Source organism: Citrus sinensis, chromosome 9 (genome assembly GCF_022201045.2).
Source record: "Citrus sinensis cultivar Valencia sweet orange chromosome 9, DVS_A1.0, whole genome shotgun sequence".
NCBI classification, from domain to species: domain Eukaryota; kingdom Viridiplantae; phylum Streptophyta; class Magnoliopsida; order Sapindales; family Rutaceae; genus Citrus; species Citrus sinensis.
In genome coordinates, this window is record NC_068564.1 from 23,872,854 (window position 1) to 23,887,650 (window position 14,797).

At 34.2% G+C, this 14,797-nt stretch overlaps 2 protein-coding genes across 3 annotated transcripts; one reads left to right on the forward strand and one right to left on the reverse strand.

Annotated features, from left to right (window-relative positions):
* The first annotated feature begins 2,221 nt into the window (after positions 1 to 2,221).
* LOC102624914 (uncharacterized) lies at positions 2,222 to 5,797 on the forward strand. Its single transcript, XM_006464607.4, has 6 exons — positions 2,222 to 2,457; positions 2,951 to 3,018; positions 3,141 to 3,170; positions 3,288 to 4,302; positions 4,512 to 4,769; positions 5,392 to 5,797. Exons 1-6 carry the CDS (start codon positions 2,419 to 2,421, stop codon positions 5,458 to 5,460), a joined length of 1,479 nt encoding a protein of 492 aa, XP_006464670.1. The 5' UTR covers positions 2,222 to 2,418; the 3' UTR covers positions 5,461 to 5,797.
* Positions 5,798 to 6,113: 316 nt separating this feature from the next.
* Positions 6,114 to 14,491, reverse strand: LOC102624634 (double-strand break repair protein MRE11). Of its 2 annotated transcripts, XM_006464606.4 has the most exons (23): positions 14,330 to 14,491; positions 14,090 to 14,133; positions 13,795 to 13,930; positions 13,396 to 13,553; positions 12,823 to 12,913; positions 12,324 to 12,443; positions 12,170 to 12,238; positions 11,993 to 12,084; positions 11,786 to 11,888; positions 11,589 to 11,696; positions 11,429 to 11,491; positions 11,289 to 11,360; positions 11,086 to 11,163; positions 10,181 to 10,243; positions 10,040 to 10,100; positions 9,584 to 9,666; positions 9,115 to 9,228; positions 8,857 to 8,934; positions 8,364 to 8,435; positions 8,008 to 8,282; positions 7,633 to 7,753; positions 7,078 to 7,269; positions 6,114 to 6,383 (listed from the first exon to the last, which is right to left on the reverse strand). In XM_006464606.4, exons 2-23 carry the CDS (start codon positions 14,104 to 14,106, stop codon positions 6,351 to 6,353), a joined length of 2,199 nt encoding a protein of 732 aa, XP_006464669.1. In that variant the 5' UTR covers positions 14,107 to 14,133; positions 14,330 to 14,491; the 3' UTR covers positions 6,114 to 6,350. The 2 variants fall into 2 exon arrangements, with proteins under 2 accessions (XP_006464669.1, XP_024954010.1); XM_025098242.2 differs by lacking the exons at positions 14,090 to 14,133; positions 14,330 to 14,491 and having other exon boundaries at positions 13,795 to 13,965.
* Positions 14,492 to 14,797: the final 306 nt, after the last annotated feature.

Here is a 14,797-nt window from a genome sequence, read left to right on the forward strand (position 1 = left end):
GCTGTTGCAATTGCAGCATGGGCTACGATACCTACATGCGACTCGAAAGGTCTTATGAACAAAAACCATCCACTCATCCTTTATTTATATATATATAGTCTTTCTTTGACGCGAATGTCAGTATAAACTTTCGTATGGATACCTATTTTATGGTTTCGCAAACTATTTTACCGTGTAATATATTTTGGGATCACAAAAATACTTATCCCTATAAAAATTCATTTGAAGATGAGCGTAAAGGACACATGATTCTCAATTATCTCGCCAAGAATTGTAATGTATAATGAGATGGTCACATCATTTGCATGCATACATGGTGACATGAACTTCAATAACATCTACCTAGAAGATATATTCAGGAGCCACCAACTTTTATCTACTTCCTACAGACAGAAGCAATCTGAACTCTGCTCAGTCCATTACTATTTACAACTGCTATGGAAAGGCACTTGCCTTTTGCAATCAAACTAAACTCCAAATAAAATACTTAAAAGAACATTAAAAAGATACCGAAAAGTATGAAGCAAATGTGTTAAAATCGCATGCTGCTGTCACAATAACAACAGCCATCTTCTGAACAATGAACACGACTGCTCACCGTACTCACCTAATTGTCTAAAATCTAGAATGAGCTGTGCAACATTCAATCAACAGCAAGCCATATCAATAAAGCTAATTCTCAAAAGCGTAAATTATGAACTTTAGAGGTGTAAACTTTAAGTTCCATAATATTATAGCTTACTTTCGAAGGGCTAAGATTTTGTCACGATCTTAATTTTTCCTAAGCTAAATTTATATGAGTGATTGATAGTTAACAAATAGAAATATAAGAGAAAGTAAGTTCTAATTATATAACTATTACTAAATATTAAAGGCTTTTTATAATATGCATTATGAAGTATAAATTGAAAATCTTCACTTAGTGGTTTTTAAATTACCATTATCATTATTATCATTATTGTTGTTGTTGTTGTTGTTGTTGCTGATCATTTAAATTTGAATCTAATGGAAATAATACTATTAATTAGACTGATTTTTATATTTTTATCTAAACAAGTAGTGTATTGACATGCCAATTTGCGCATAAAATTTATATAAAATTTTGTATTCCTATTATTATTGGACTAAAAGTTGATTTTAACTTTGTCCTTTTATACTTGCTAGATAAACTAAAAAAAATAGTATGAATCCTTAATATAACTTTATCCATTTTAAAGCAATTAATCCATTGAATTAAGTAAAATTTTCACCAAACAAAAGAGCAACAATTTTTTGCCTGAAAGGTAAATTAAACAAAAGTAAAACTAAAATTTGGCATATGTAATTTCATTAGAAGGGCATATTCAGAATTATAGGAAAGACTCTCTCAGCTAAGCCAACGAGCTCCCTTTAGTTACGGGACCTGTCATTCATGTTAATAAACAACCGGGTAATTTTTAAAAACCTTCCCTGAGATTTGAGGCTGTTGCAAGTAGATGGTGAAAATCATTTTATTTGTAAAAGGCCCCCTACCGTCAGTTAAAATTTTCATTGACTAACTGTTGATTTTGAAAAGACAATATTACCCCCAATATTTACAATTCTAAATATTTACAATTTCATAAGTAATTAAAACAATTATTTTCACCATGATCAAGTTATTGATATTTCCTTAAAATCTTAAAAAAATAAAATTACAAATCTTAAAATAATTTTTTTTAAGTTTGTAATAAAATTACAAATCTTAATTATTTGATATAAAAATGTAATTTTTTAAAGTTTGTAATAAAATTACAAATCTTAATTATTTGATATAAAAATATAATTTTTTTTAAGTTTGTAATTTTATTTTTTTTAAGATTTTAAGAAAATTTTAACTGACGTAAACTATTATTGGGGGTAATATTATTTTTTTAAAATCAACAATTAGTCAATGAAAATTTTAACTGATGGTAGGGGATCTTTTACAAATAAAATAATTTTTACCATCTACTTATAACAGCCTCAAATCTTAGAGAAGGTTTTTAAAAATTACCCATAAACAACCCATCTGTGACAATATCCCCTTTGCCAAAGTTTTTGAACTTTCTAACGGTCGAATTTATTTGGCTCCACACGTGTCCCGTCATGATAAAGCCTCATGATGTCTCCCATTCTCCAGTCTTTACAATGCTAATCGATCTCAGCCGTCCGATTAGTAGACTTGTACGACATGACAAAAGGTTGTCAACAATCCAATGGATACCTCGTTTCTCCCAAATTTCAACATAGAAATTAAAGAAGTCCAGGAGCCAAGAACTAGATGTGAAAACTGAAAAATGGTTTTTCTAGAGCCTTGTCAATCCTCAACCAATATCAAAGACACAATCTCTCTTTATTTTATCTAATTTTTGGAAGCCAAAAAAAGGAAAAAAGCCTTTCTTTAGGAATCTTTCAAAAATGGTCCTCATGAAGGGGAAAGATCACTGGGCTTTTCTGGTAATACCTTTTTCTTGATCTTATTTTTGTAGTTTATAATCTTTTTCTGAGTTATAGTGTGATGGGTTCTTAAGTTTTCCTTTTAATATATATTTTTTTATTAACGAAAATTTCTGTTGTATTTTAAAAATAAAAATTGTGGGGTTCTTGGTTGGTGACATTCAGTTCAAGAGATTGATCATTACGAACCTCTTGGCAGAGAAACTGCCCTTTTCATCTCTAAATTGATTTGGCTATGTTTGGATGCTGAGAAATTTAAGGGAAAGAAAGAAAGAAAGAAATTGGTCTTTCGAATCTTTGGGTTTCATCATTTGCTCACTTGAAGAATTAGAACAAATTTGTGTATAGTCAATTTTAATATTATCTGTTTTTTATAATTCTTACCTTGCTTTTATTTCGCTATGATAATCAGGATTATCTTGCTTTCGGACGCGATTCATTGTTTTTGTTGTTATTATTATTATTTTTAAATAATTTACTAATTAACATGTAGGACGAGATTGAAGCACCTATGTGGGTTGATCTTACCCTAGAAGACGCTACGTATAATAGCCAAGACGTGTGAGTTTCTTTATGAATCATTGCAATTTGATAAAACTATGTTTTCTTCTTTTGAGAAGTTTTATATTGAAATTTAGTTTCAATATTATTGACCGTGCAATGCAAATTTTGTTACATTGCAGAGATGATGAGTGGTTCCACTCTAGCCACCTGTAAGCACATTGTTTCCAAACTCAGTTACTTTTGCTGCTTGACCATACTAGCTTTGGGTTTCATGTTGCTGATGTTACAGAACTCGTGCATCATAACTAAATATATGCAATTTCCAGGTTCCACCAATGTTCTTCTCGCCAGTGGAAAGCTGCATTTTGTTGTTCTGGTGAAGGGAGTTGTGAATCGAACTTTGAGTTATTGGGACCATCTTCACCAAAGCTTCCATCCTCTGTGTCTAGATCCAGAGGCAAAGACTATGACAGCAAGAAATGGCAAGGGGAGAATGGTGATGTTTCATTAAATAAGAAACATTTAGTGGAGGTTTTAAGAGATAAATCTAGAGCTGATGTTGGAACAGTGAAAAAGATAAAATCTAATGCAGGCTTTGTGAAGCCCAAGTCAACGAGTGCAGATTCAAAATCTCGTGAGGAAATAAAACCCAAGTTGAGCATCATAAATTCAAAAGGAACTTTTAGTTCCAAAAACAGTTCAGTTTCTGAGGGGAGTTCCACTCAAAATGGTAAAGGAAACTCTTTGAAACCTATATTTAGCAGCAGGGGTTTAGAAAGTAGTTCTAGCTCTGCAGTTGATAAGGAAAATGAAAGCAATGCACTTAGCACAGTTACATCTGAGAGTAGTTTGCGAGGATGGCAAAACACCATTGAGGTGTCAAGTAGAGCGTTTGGTCATTCCAGAATGCTTTTATCTGCAGTTAGGATTACTCTTAGGAAAAGTTGTGTTACAAGACAAGCATCAAGGGCGGAAACTAATAATGATACGAAGCAGTCAATGGTTGGAATTAATATTGATAGAAGGGAGTCAAGGATGGATATTAATGTTGATAGGAGGGAATCAAGAGATCGAAAATCTTCTTCCAGCAAGTCCAGTGTGGGGTCATCTTCAGTACCCAGTGATGTTAACAGGTCAGCATTCATATCAACAAGAAAGAAAGAAAAGACCCCTGACAGCAGAAATGTAGCAAGGATGACTGTAGCACCAAGTAACCAAGTGAATATCTCTAATGAGTCCAAGGTATCCGTAGTTCAAAAGAACAAAGGAAACTTCAACTCTAGAAGGAAAAATATGAGTATGATCACAAAATCAACTTACAAGGAAACTGCAAAGCTAAATGTAAGAATATGTATCTAATGGGGATAGCCAAGTTCATTATTCTTTATACACAAGCCAACTAATTTATTTGTGCAGTATTTAACAATAGTTGGTTAATTCTATAATATCCTGATTGTTGAGAATAAGTTTATAACTTTTCATAGATGCATATGTTGGCTACATAAACCCTATGAGCATAATAATCATCTAAAGTTGTGCAAATTTTGCAGGTACATTCTCACACTCTTGGTGCCAAATCTTCACAGCCACTTAGAGAGAAACAGAACTCTGTTATTGATGCAACTAAAAAGAGAGGAAAAAAGGGATCTAGTGGTGCTGCGGGGAAAGAGAATACCATGCAGAAAATGTCTAACAATCAGAAATGCAGTGGCAGAGAGAATACTGCTGGAGGTGTTATCAGGGCTCAGAATAGGAAACAACAGAATATACCACAGAGAGGAGTGACAAGGGTATTGGCGGGTCAACAGGTACAGATCTTAACTGTTGATTATATATTTTAGATCTTCTCACTCATGAGTTTCCCTTGAGTTATTTTAACTTAATTTTTACTTCTTTGAGTTCTAAGTCAAACACTATATCCTGAAAGTTTGAAGTGCAGACGTGCAGTACTGAATTTTGTTCATTACAAAATCTAAATGATTGGGAATATTAGGAAAAGAGAGAATTGTCAATAAACTGCTGTTGATGGATTGGAAATTCTATAAGTGATTGTAATTGTTTCTTTCTTTCCTTTTTAGATAGCAATGTGAAATAAATGTAAACAATTTATTTTCTTCTCTTTTTTTAAAGTAGGATGTGATATCTTGAAAAGGTAGATTTTCTTATTTGAATAAAATATTGAAAACCTTCTTAAGATTTTCGTAACCTTAAGATTTGCTTTTGTGTAACCTTCACACACAAACACACTTACACACTATTTTTTATTATGTTTCGGGAGATATTCTATGTCCATACAAAGGTTGAATGCAATTTTCATCGGTGATATTAGCATATATTGAAATAGATTTATGTGATAAACTTTTGAAGTAGCTTGTTCTGAATTCTGATATTGCATCAAATCTAAATTGTGGTGCATTAATTTATGAGCAGGGAAAAATCTGTGATCGAAGTAAAGGAAAAACATTGGTTTGTGTGGATCAGAGTGTCCACCTAAGATGAGGAAGCACAGCAACAAAATATGTCTGTAAATAGAATGTAATCTCTTTTTTGACACGGAGTGATTCGGAAGTTTAAGTATGCCCACATTTTCCCTTTTTCATGTGGCAGAAACTGGTTCTTTTTTCATCATTTTCCTAACTTGCAAGTTAGGCACATCTAACTTTTTTTTTCCTTCATTTTTCTTCTCTTAGGGTCAACTAGATAGGCTTAGATTGTTTTGATATAGTTCGAAATCAAGCTTGCTGCCTTAAAGCATAATTTTAGATTGTTTTAAATTAGTTTGATCTCAAGCGTGGTGTTATAAGCATAATATAGAAATTTACCAGGTTTAGTTACATCCCAAGTTTGGTCATAAGCCGTCCTTTTGTCTTCAAATCTCATGATTTCTTATAAGAACGTCACTCACATATGATGTAGTTTTGCTTTTTCGTTTTCCATATTACATTTCCAAGACCAGCAACATGCGTGCATCCAAGTTATCAATAATAACCCTTTGCACATCAATCTTTAGATGTACTGCAGGGTTCGGTTCAAGAGGTCTCATAAATCAACAATGTAATCTACTATGCGAGTAGAGCATGATTCTTGATTTAAAATGTGAGGTGCCTTCATCAAACGTTCATTCATTTCAAATTAAGGGGGTCAGTCTAGGATTGGATAAAGCACTATGCATATATCTTCATTGCAAAAATGGCATTTGTGAACAACAATACAACTTTTACGCCCTACTTATTGCTCATTTTCGTAGTTCTTCTGTGTTCCTTGTTCAATATACAGATGATCATATTGTTTTTAACGGGAAAACCAACCGAAATGGCTCCTTGGTAAGGCGAGACGAAAACAGGACGTGATGCAGGGTTTGCGCAAGGGCAAGTAAACTTGACTGCTACCTATCTTCTTAAGGCACCATAATTTCTCGTTACCTACAAAATGGGAACAACTTTGTTGGGTAGAGCTACAAAAAGACGGATAAGCAGTAAAAATTTTCTAAACTAAAAAGAAAGGCGAGTTTTAGAATATGAGTCCGCGGTCCTGTAAATCATATAAAACCAAACCCAAAATTTGCCCGTGATGTGTGTTGCTATGTCAGAACAGGCGCTTGGAAACTAAAAAGTGGACAAGCACAGGTCATTGTCAAATCTATAATGGGTGAGATATGGAGGCAACACTTCAATCATCCTTAGATCTCTAACCACCCGAGAGCCAATGATAAGATGCATGACAAATCGCGATAAAAGAATGAAAATATGAAAGAGGACAAAGACCTATCCCTTAGTGTGGATGGTACATCAGTATTATGCCTTCAAAGTAAACTGCTCTTTTAATTCATTTCAAAATGTACGTTTGCATTTCTGAAGTCACAAAATTAATTAATGACAGTGAATCATTTTCACTAGGTTGTTAGAAAGAATAGGACCGCGGTCTAAGTTCATAGCACTCTTTCTTTATAATTATATGTTTCTTGAAGTTAAAGTTGAAAGAAGTGATGAAGAATGACTTTTAAGAATGATGAGAGCAGTACCTCAAGAAGACATTTAAAAAATGAAAAAACCGAATTAAATTCCCAGGGAAAAATGACTATTTGGATAAAATAAAAGTTGGGGAAAAGATACCAACCCGAGTTTGAGGCTTGTTATATCTGTTTGTAGCATCTTCTTCGTCATCGTCGTCGTCATCTCTGTTCATTAGCAATCTTTGAAGAGAAGAGTTATCTGATTTCCTTCCCCGCTTAGAGGGTGTTGCACCTCTACCTTTTCCCCTTGGCACGGGTCTTTTACTTCCTTTACTGAGAAGGCTTGCATCATCCTCCTTCAAAAGATTAACAAATTGGTTTCAATCCAAAAAATTAATACATTTAGATGTGATTAAGTTTCCAATGTATACATAAAATGTCAGCAAGGGCAAGGGAAAGCAAAACAAAAGAAAATAAACTGCAAAGTTAGGAGATGAGTAGTGTTACTAACATCAAAGTCAATAAATATACATGCCTTAATGGTTACCAAAAATTAAAGTATTAAAAAAGTTATTGAATAGGTAATGAATTGTATAAGCAATGTATTCTGAGCATTCATCAGGTCTTGTGTGATTGTAACTTCAGATTGAGAGAAGAAAACAATAAAACGAAAAAAAATAAACCAATGCACCAATTTAAATAATCAAGAAAGTTCATACCGAACTGTCATCAACCTCATTTACTTCATACTTCTCCGCTTCTTCACTAGAGGCAGAAGCTATGTTATCTTCCTCATCAACAAGACTTTGGACTGCTGCTTTTGCAGCAACTGATGCTGATCTGCAGAAAATTACAGGAGTTAGTCAGTGATGCAGACATAAACACACATAAAGGAGTATGCTTTATTACCAGGTTCGCTTTGGTTTCATTCAAAGAAACTCCCTAATTATGAACTTAGTAAGTATATTGTACTTTACAGGGTAAAAAAAATAAAAAACAAAAGTAAATATATTGTAAGCACTTATTGCTTTGTATACAACTTTCATTGTTCCTGAGGACAAGATCAATGAATTGTAATCAGGACCAAAATTAACCTCTGAGATTGACGGAACCCAAGACTTGCATCAAGAGTTGTCTGCTTCAAGTTATTAGCCCCTCTGCCTCTACCTCTTCCTCTACCTCTTCCCCTTCCTCTTGTAGAAGTTTTACTTTTATCAGATTCCAAAGCACCACGAGATGACCTAGAAGCTGCTGATGACCATTTCCGACCTCTAGTGGCAGACTTTGTGTCAGATATCTGTGTAGTGTCTTCATCATCGCTGAAGGAAATAGCAGTTCCAACTCCGGCAGCAGTTTTACTCCTTATATCCTATACAAAATAGAAAACATGATTTTACACAACATATGAAAATCGCTAACTCTCTGAGAGGGAAACTAAAGTTAAAGTTACCTCAAAAGATGCTGCATTGGATGTAGACTGTGGGGCATCCTTGGAGTGATTAGATCTTTCCTTAAGACGTTCCTGCAAAGGATATATCATCAGCAACGTATACTATCAATAAATGGCAAGGAAGGCAGAGGTTCCATCTTCCATATATCCCCATTTGATTGCCAAATATATTACGCTTGCATAATCAGAATAGAGGAAATTTAAAAAACAGGTGGTTATATGGCAGATTTTATTCATATTATGAGGCAGATCCTCACTGACATAATCCTAGGAGAACACATTGGGGAAAAAAAAAATGCACATAATAGCAATCGGCACCGTCCCAAGATGCCTAATAGGTAGCAACTTAAAAGCATGCATGCCCAATGTTATGTTATGGGTGAAGATAAAGTACTAGAGCTACATTTTGACAACATTAAACATCACTAGCTTTGTAATTCATGGTAACCAGCTTATTGAAGAAAAAGGTATTCAAAGAAAAAAGAATTCTTGCCTCCAAGCTCTCCCCAACTTTAAGAATTATATCTTCCTCTTCGAATTTTGCAGTGTCAGAATCCTTGGCAATTTTATGCTGCAGAAGCAAAATGGAAGTTAAACAAGAGTAAGTCATCGTGAGAAAAAGAAATGCACATCCACATACGATAACATCCTTAAAAGAAAATAAAATCATATAAATGCAGTGAACCTAAAATCAATCTAGATCTTATGCGATATTCTTGCTGCAGTTCAGAAGATAATATGAAGTACTTACACGTGTTTCTTGAAGATTGTATTGCACACAAGAATAAAAGGCCAATCTGTCATCCTTGTTGACAAAATTGTGCAATGCAACATCCAAATCATTCACTGGAATAATCTCCATTTTCTGCAATGCAGAATTTAAAACGGGGAGCCAGGATTAAAAGAAGATTTAATTCACCCCCCCCCCCCCCCCCACCCAAAAAAAAAAGAAATTACATGTGGATACCTGAATTTAGTGACAGAACTTCTAACCACACTTATGAAACTAAAAATCGCACCTTAAAGGACACTTTGATTTAGTTAATATCCTAAAGAAAAATATTGACATTGTCGGTAAAAATCTTCAATGAAGATTCCTGATGATCTTATGATATATATATCGTATAGCACTACGTATAAAAGTTTAAAAAAATGAAAAGTTCCAATTGAGACAATATATATCATACTTATCAAGGCAGTGGAAAATAATCGTGAAGTACCAGATTGTTTTCAGCAACTAAAGCCTCAATGTTTTGCTGATTTAGTTCTTCTGGGCGAAGCCTTTCAAAATCATCAATTTTAGCTACAATGCAACAGAAAAACTATATTCATCAGCTTCTAATTTCAATATCATATAATCATAGACAATAATTAAAATCAGGAAAAAAGAAAACATTGAATTGAGCACATGCATATTTCAGTGAAAAAGATAAAGACATAACATCTTATTATTAAAGAGCAAAAGCAGGCATGTGACATATGAGAAACACTACATCCCAATGTCAAAGTGATCTCTTATCAATAAAAATTTTAGTTACCCAATAATGACCCAAAAAATGGAATTAACAGTTAAAGAAGTGATGAAAGTAAAACAATATATGTAGAACAACATCACTATCTTATACACAGAACCCTCCACTCCAAGAAGAGTACTAGCATTGAACAGCTTAACTTACCTTCAGCTTTACTCTTTTTAGAACTCTTGGAGAATATTAGAATGTCTTGTGGATTTGCAACCTGCATTTTTATCACCAGAAAGTATACTACGATAATTATGCAGTTACTGCTGATCAAAGATGAGTAATAGCAGGAGATACCTTTCCCACATATTTCTGCCCAAATCTTTGAGGATTTATTGTCATGAACCCTGAGTAATCCACCTGCCAAAATCAATCAGACAAGTTAAATGAACTCTCTACTGGAGGAGGGGCAATTTTGCTTCCTGAGTATCTGGTGAAGGAGAGGTTAAGCGAAGGAAAAAAAATGTTAATACCCTAATGGCATGTTTGGTTTGAAGAAATGAAAGGAGAGAAGAGGAGAGGAAAGAAGGAGAGGCAAAAGAATAAGGGGAAGAGAGATGAATTACATGTCAAACCAAACAATGAAATTGAGATTGACCCTCTTTTTCTCTCATTTTCTTCCCCCCTCTCTCCTTTCCATTCCTCTCTTCACCTTTCCTCTCATTTCGTCCAACAAAATATGGGCTTAGAAGCCATTATGCTTCCTGAAATATATATAGAAGACACCATGAACCTTAAGGAAAATGTCAAGATGGATAAGAGGTCCTAAAAGAAAAAAATTAAAAGAGATCTGAATAGCATTTCAGGAAGACAATCTTAAAACTGCCAACGGATATAAGATAACAAAGTCAGCTAAGATAGTTCAGCCCGTGGGCAAAGACCGACAAATAAAATAGCATGTAAGACATGTCTCATTCAAGCCATTATTGCCATCAATAGAGAGGCAGCACTGCCAAAAGGTTCAAGGAAAATATGGCTACAAATAAAACTCAAAACATACCTATCCCAGAAGTTGATATGGTTCGTTACAATAATATAAGTTGAAGAATTTGAAATGACTTAAATACGTTGTAGAAACACATGAGACTGGCAACAACATATAATAGGAAGACCTAGTCAAGAGGTTTAAAGTAGGAGCAGGATTCTCATAACTAAAATCACCTTCCATGGTGGTATCATTGTTAGATCTAGGCAGAAATCACCTTAATTCGCACTAATGGAAGCTTGAGCTCCGATCTGTTAACTGTCTTTTTGCTAGATCTCTCTATCAGATTTCTGACCTGAAAAAGAACGAAGTTATTATTATAGAGTTGACAGATACAAAATCACTGAACTGTCATGAAGATTACCATCATAAATAAATAAAGAAGACATCATAAACCCATAAAGTCCAAACAACCCATACCACTTTGTCCAAATGTTCAAGAATTGAGTTTTGATCATCAGGATCTATGTCAGCTTCATCCTTTAATATGATCTGCATCAAGAACATTAAATAAGCCACACAAAATTTCCCAAAAGACAAAGGAAAATTACACAATTCACCTCTGTATACTCAAATGGCCTCACGGAAGTCAAAGGTATCTTGGTTGGACGATACTGATTTTCCTATATAGCAATGCAACAGCATCAACAAAGGGAAAACGAAAGGAAGGGTGATTCAGTTTGTTAAAAAGAAAAATTAAAGGTTTCTCCCTGTAAAAACCTTAATTTCTAAGAGAAGAACATGCTTCGGCTTTGATTCCCCTTCAATCAGTGACGTTGCCACTGAAGAACCTGGCTGCGTGAGATGAAATCCCATCCCTGGTACTTCCTTTATGAATTCAAAATCCACTTCCAATTTAGTCGGATGCTACATAAAATATTATTGTGAAGCTAAGAAATGTACAGTGTTAAAGGAACCTGTGGGTCAATTAGACATTCATGTTCATGCCCCCAAACAACAAAGTCGAGGAACCTTGGTAAAAAGTGCTCATTTATCGCATTTTTGGGATTTGTCTTCACTCTGCAGGCAAAAATAGCATGCCAAAATTCCAAATATGAATAATGGCATTTCGTGTTTTACAGTATAAACTTTAATTTCCAAAGGTTCTTGCACAGACACACAACCTGTTCTGATGCAGTACCAGAATGTTGAACCAGTCTGACACTTGACACTCTTCTTGAGCTTCAGGCCGCATCCATTGTACAGCATGTGGTGTCTTGAGAAATCAATGATAAATATTAAATCAGATAAATAAGAATCTAAGTTAAACAACTGTGCAGTAAATGGACAACAAAGAGTACCTGAAACATTCTATTAAGACGCTCATCCCTAATGTTCCCAAGACCGTAGAGAGCTACAGCTGTTGAACCCTGCAATATATGAGAAATGAACAACGCTAAAAAGACGGTCCTTATTATCTATATGTTTGATTCTCTTAAATTTTTATCAGCGCACCTTCCTGATAAGAATAGGGTAGACAGTGATCTCACCAACACCAGAACCCCCAAGAACCATTTTCCCAAAATAGTTCACAAGATTGCATGCTGAAAGAATATCAACAGCGGAAAGGTTGTCCTGTCACCATTGACTACAGGTAAGAAAAGTTTCACAGAGAAAATAACACGCGATAATATCCTCTACCCCTAACAAATGGAAAAGGTATTGTAATTAAAATGTGTATTTGTTTTGCAATTGATAGCCAGCCAGTTTATTCTAAGTTATGTCATTTGATACTCATTAAAATAATAATGGTTCCATCATGCTCAAAAATTGTCTTGCTGCGAAGGCTATATCCTACTGCCACCAAAGACTATACCAGTAGTTCATTTTCCTAAGTAGCACAAGCATTAAGATGGCATTCAAGTTTCATGATTGTCTGAGCAAATGATGTATAAAGCACATGTCAAACGATTTTAAAAATGAAAAATATAGCATGCCAAGGTAAAGTCCATACCACTCCAGCAGGATCATCATGGTTTCCATGAATACTGAATACTGGCAAGCCAACATTGAAATGAGGATCTTCATAATTTACATGACCAAATCTGTCAAGAATAGCATGTACCACGAACTGAATAATATTTTCCAATATACATATGATTTTGTAATAAGTAGATGCATACGTGTACATGTGAGTGTTCGTCTCTCAGTCCATGAATAGACATGATGCAACTATAATAAGCTTAATTATATGGTTTTGTAAGCAAAGAAAAATTTTAATACCAAAATATTTAAAGGAAAACTCAGGCTAATTAACCAATTTAACATAGATGGAAGAAGAAAAACATACAAACTCAGAATTAGAATATTATCCCAAGGTAGATAGTTTTATAAATAACCTCAAATTATTAGCACAATCAAAATTCAAGTTTATTGATCAAGTCATGAGTAAGTACACCAGGAAATACACTCAGAATACCTCTGTTCTCTGTCTCTCTGTGTGTGTGAGTGGACAGAGAGAGAGAGAAGCCAGAATTAAAGATCTAATATAAACGGTAGTAAGCTTAAATGCACAATAGGTCATTACTTATTTTGAAAATTTACAGCCTGGTCGCTAACAACTTGAAACTGCACTGGTCGATCATTTAGGCAATGGCGACGAAGAATCTCAATGGCCTTCACTAGTGTTGACCTAGATGGCTTGTTCTCGTGAAAAAGATCACCACCAAGGAGTACAAAGTCCACCTGTGCCAGACAGAAGTAGGTTTCTAGTGAAGTTTGAACATTTAGTGAGACCAAAAACAAAAGCTAAAAAACAAATACCCTTTCTCTGAGCTCTCCAATACAGAATAATGTTAAATTGGAAATGAAAGAACATTAAATGAAGACAGATGTATGAAAAAATGCTACAAATATCAATAGTGACAAACTGGAAAGCATATATGCAACACTAGAAAAACAACCATGGGAAATAATTGATTATCACCTCTTTTTGCTCGGCTATTGAGCATATCTCCTCAAAAGCTTCGAACGAATCATGACGCCGTATTTCATCCTTCTCCATGTAACCCAGATGGCAATCCGTAGCAACAAGTATACGGACTGTATTGGCAATATCCTCCCTGCAAATTCCTTTAATCATAAATTACAAGCACATATTTTTGCCAATCAACTACTTAGCTTAACTTAAACAAAACACCTGATCGTTCTTCATCTTTTCCTTTTACGCTAATTAACATAAAAAAAAAATTAATAGTAAGGACAACATTTCTTTGTTTTACCTGGGCTGTTGTCCCATACTGACAAACTCTGCACCAATTCAAACCTAAAAGAATTCACATGTTAATTAAATCCATTAATAAATTATACTAGAAAAATGATTGTTCAGCAAAAAATAAAAAACTTCGACTTTATAATTAAAGCAGAAATTTTAAAAAGTCTAAAGCTGAAAAATGTTAAACCCTAGCCTGCAAGAGTAACTAAGTTTCATATGCGTTTCCAGTGCAAACAGAGTGCGGTACCTTGTTGTTTCGATTGGACAAAACGCTGCGTTTTGATAGTGAAAAGTAGAAGCTGAGTTGTGAATGAGTGTTGATTGTTGGGGAAGAGATGGACTTTGGTGGCGGGGAATTTTGAAGTACGAGCTCAGCAGATAAAAATGGGGAACATTCATTGACCGGATTTTTCATTTGTGCCCCTAAACTGTTGGTTATTTGTGTCCCTACCATGTGTCATTTTACAATAATTGTCTTGAGTCCCTTAAATTCTTTTTCCCAATTTGTTTGAGAAATTTATTAGTATTTCAATTTATACTCTTTTATCAATTTAATATTTTATCACGTTGATAAACTATATAATTAAATATATAAAAATTGGGAAAATGCATTTTAAGAAATTTCATCTAAAGTGATGGAAATTGGTTAAATAAATAACTTCTTGAAATAAGTAACTTCTTGAAATATGAAATTTCTAATCTAATGATTAAACGA

What these genes read in the sequence shown, in the direction of transcription:
- LOC102624914 (XM_006464607.4), top strand. Translation starts at nt 2,419, where the DNA reads ATGGTCCTCATGAAGGGGAAAGATCACTGGGCTTTTCTG. An exon ending in ACGTATAATAGCCAAGACGT is followed by an intron (nt 3,019 to 3,140) that starts GTGAGTTTCTTT and finishes GTTACATTGCAG; the next exon opens with AGATGATGAGTGGTTCCACT. An exon ending in GGGTATTGGCGGGTCAACAG is followed by an intron (nt 4,770 to 5,391) that starts GTACAGATCTTA and finishes ATTTATGAGCAG; the next exon opens with GGAAAAATCTGTGATCGAAG.
- LOC102624634 (XM_025098242.2), bottom strand. Translation starts at nt 13,950, where the DNA reads ATGATTAAAGGAATTTGCAGGGAGGATATTGCCAATACAGTCCGTATA. An exon ending in GGCCATTTGAGTATACAGAG is followed by an intron (nt 11,361 to 11,428) that starts GTGAATTGTGTA and finishes TTCTTGATGCAG; the next exon opens with ATCATATTAAAGGATGAAGC. An exon ending in CCAATGCAGCATCTTTTGAG is followed by an intron (nt 8,283 to 8,363) that starts GTAACTTTAACT and finishes TATTTTGTATAG; the next exon opens with GATATAAGGAGTAAAACTGC.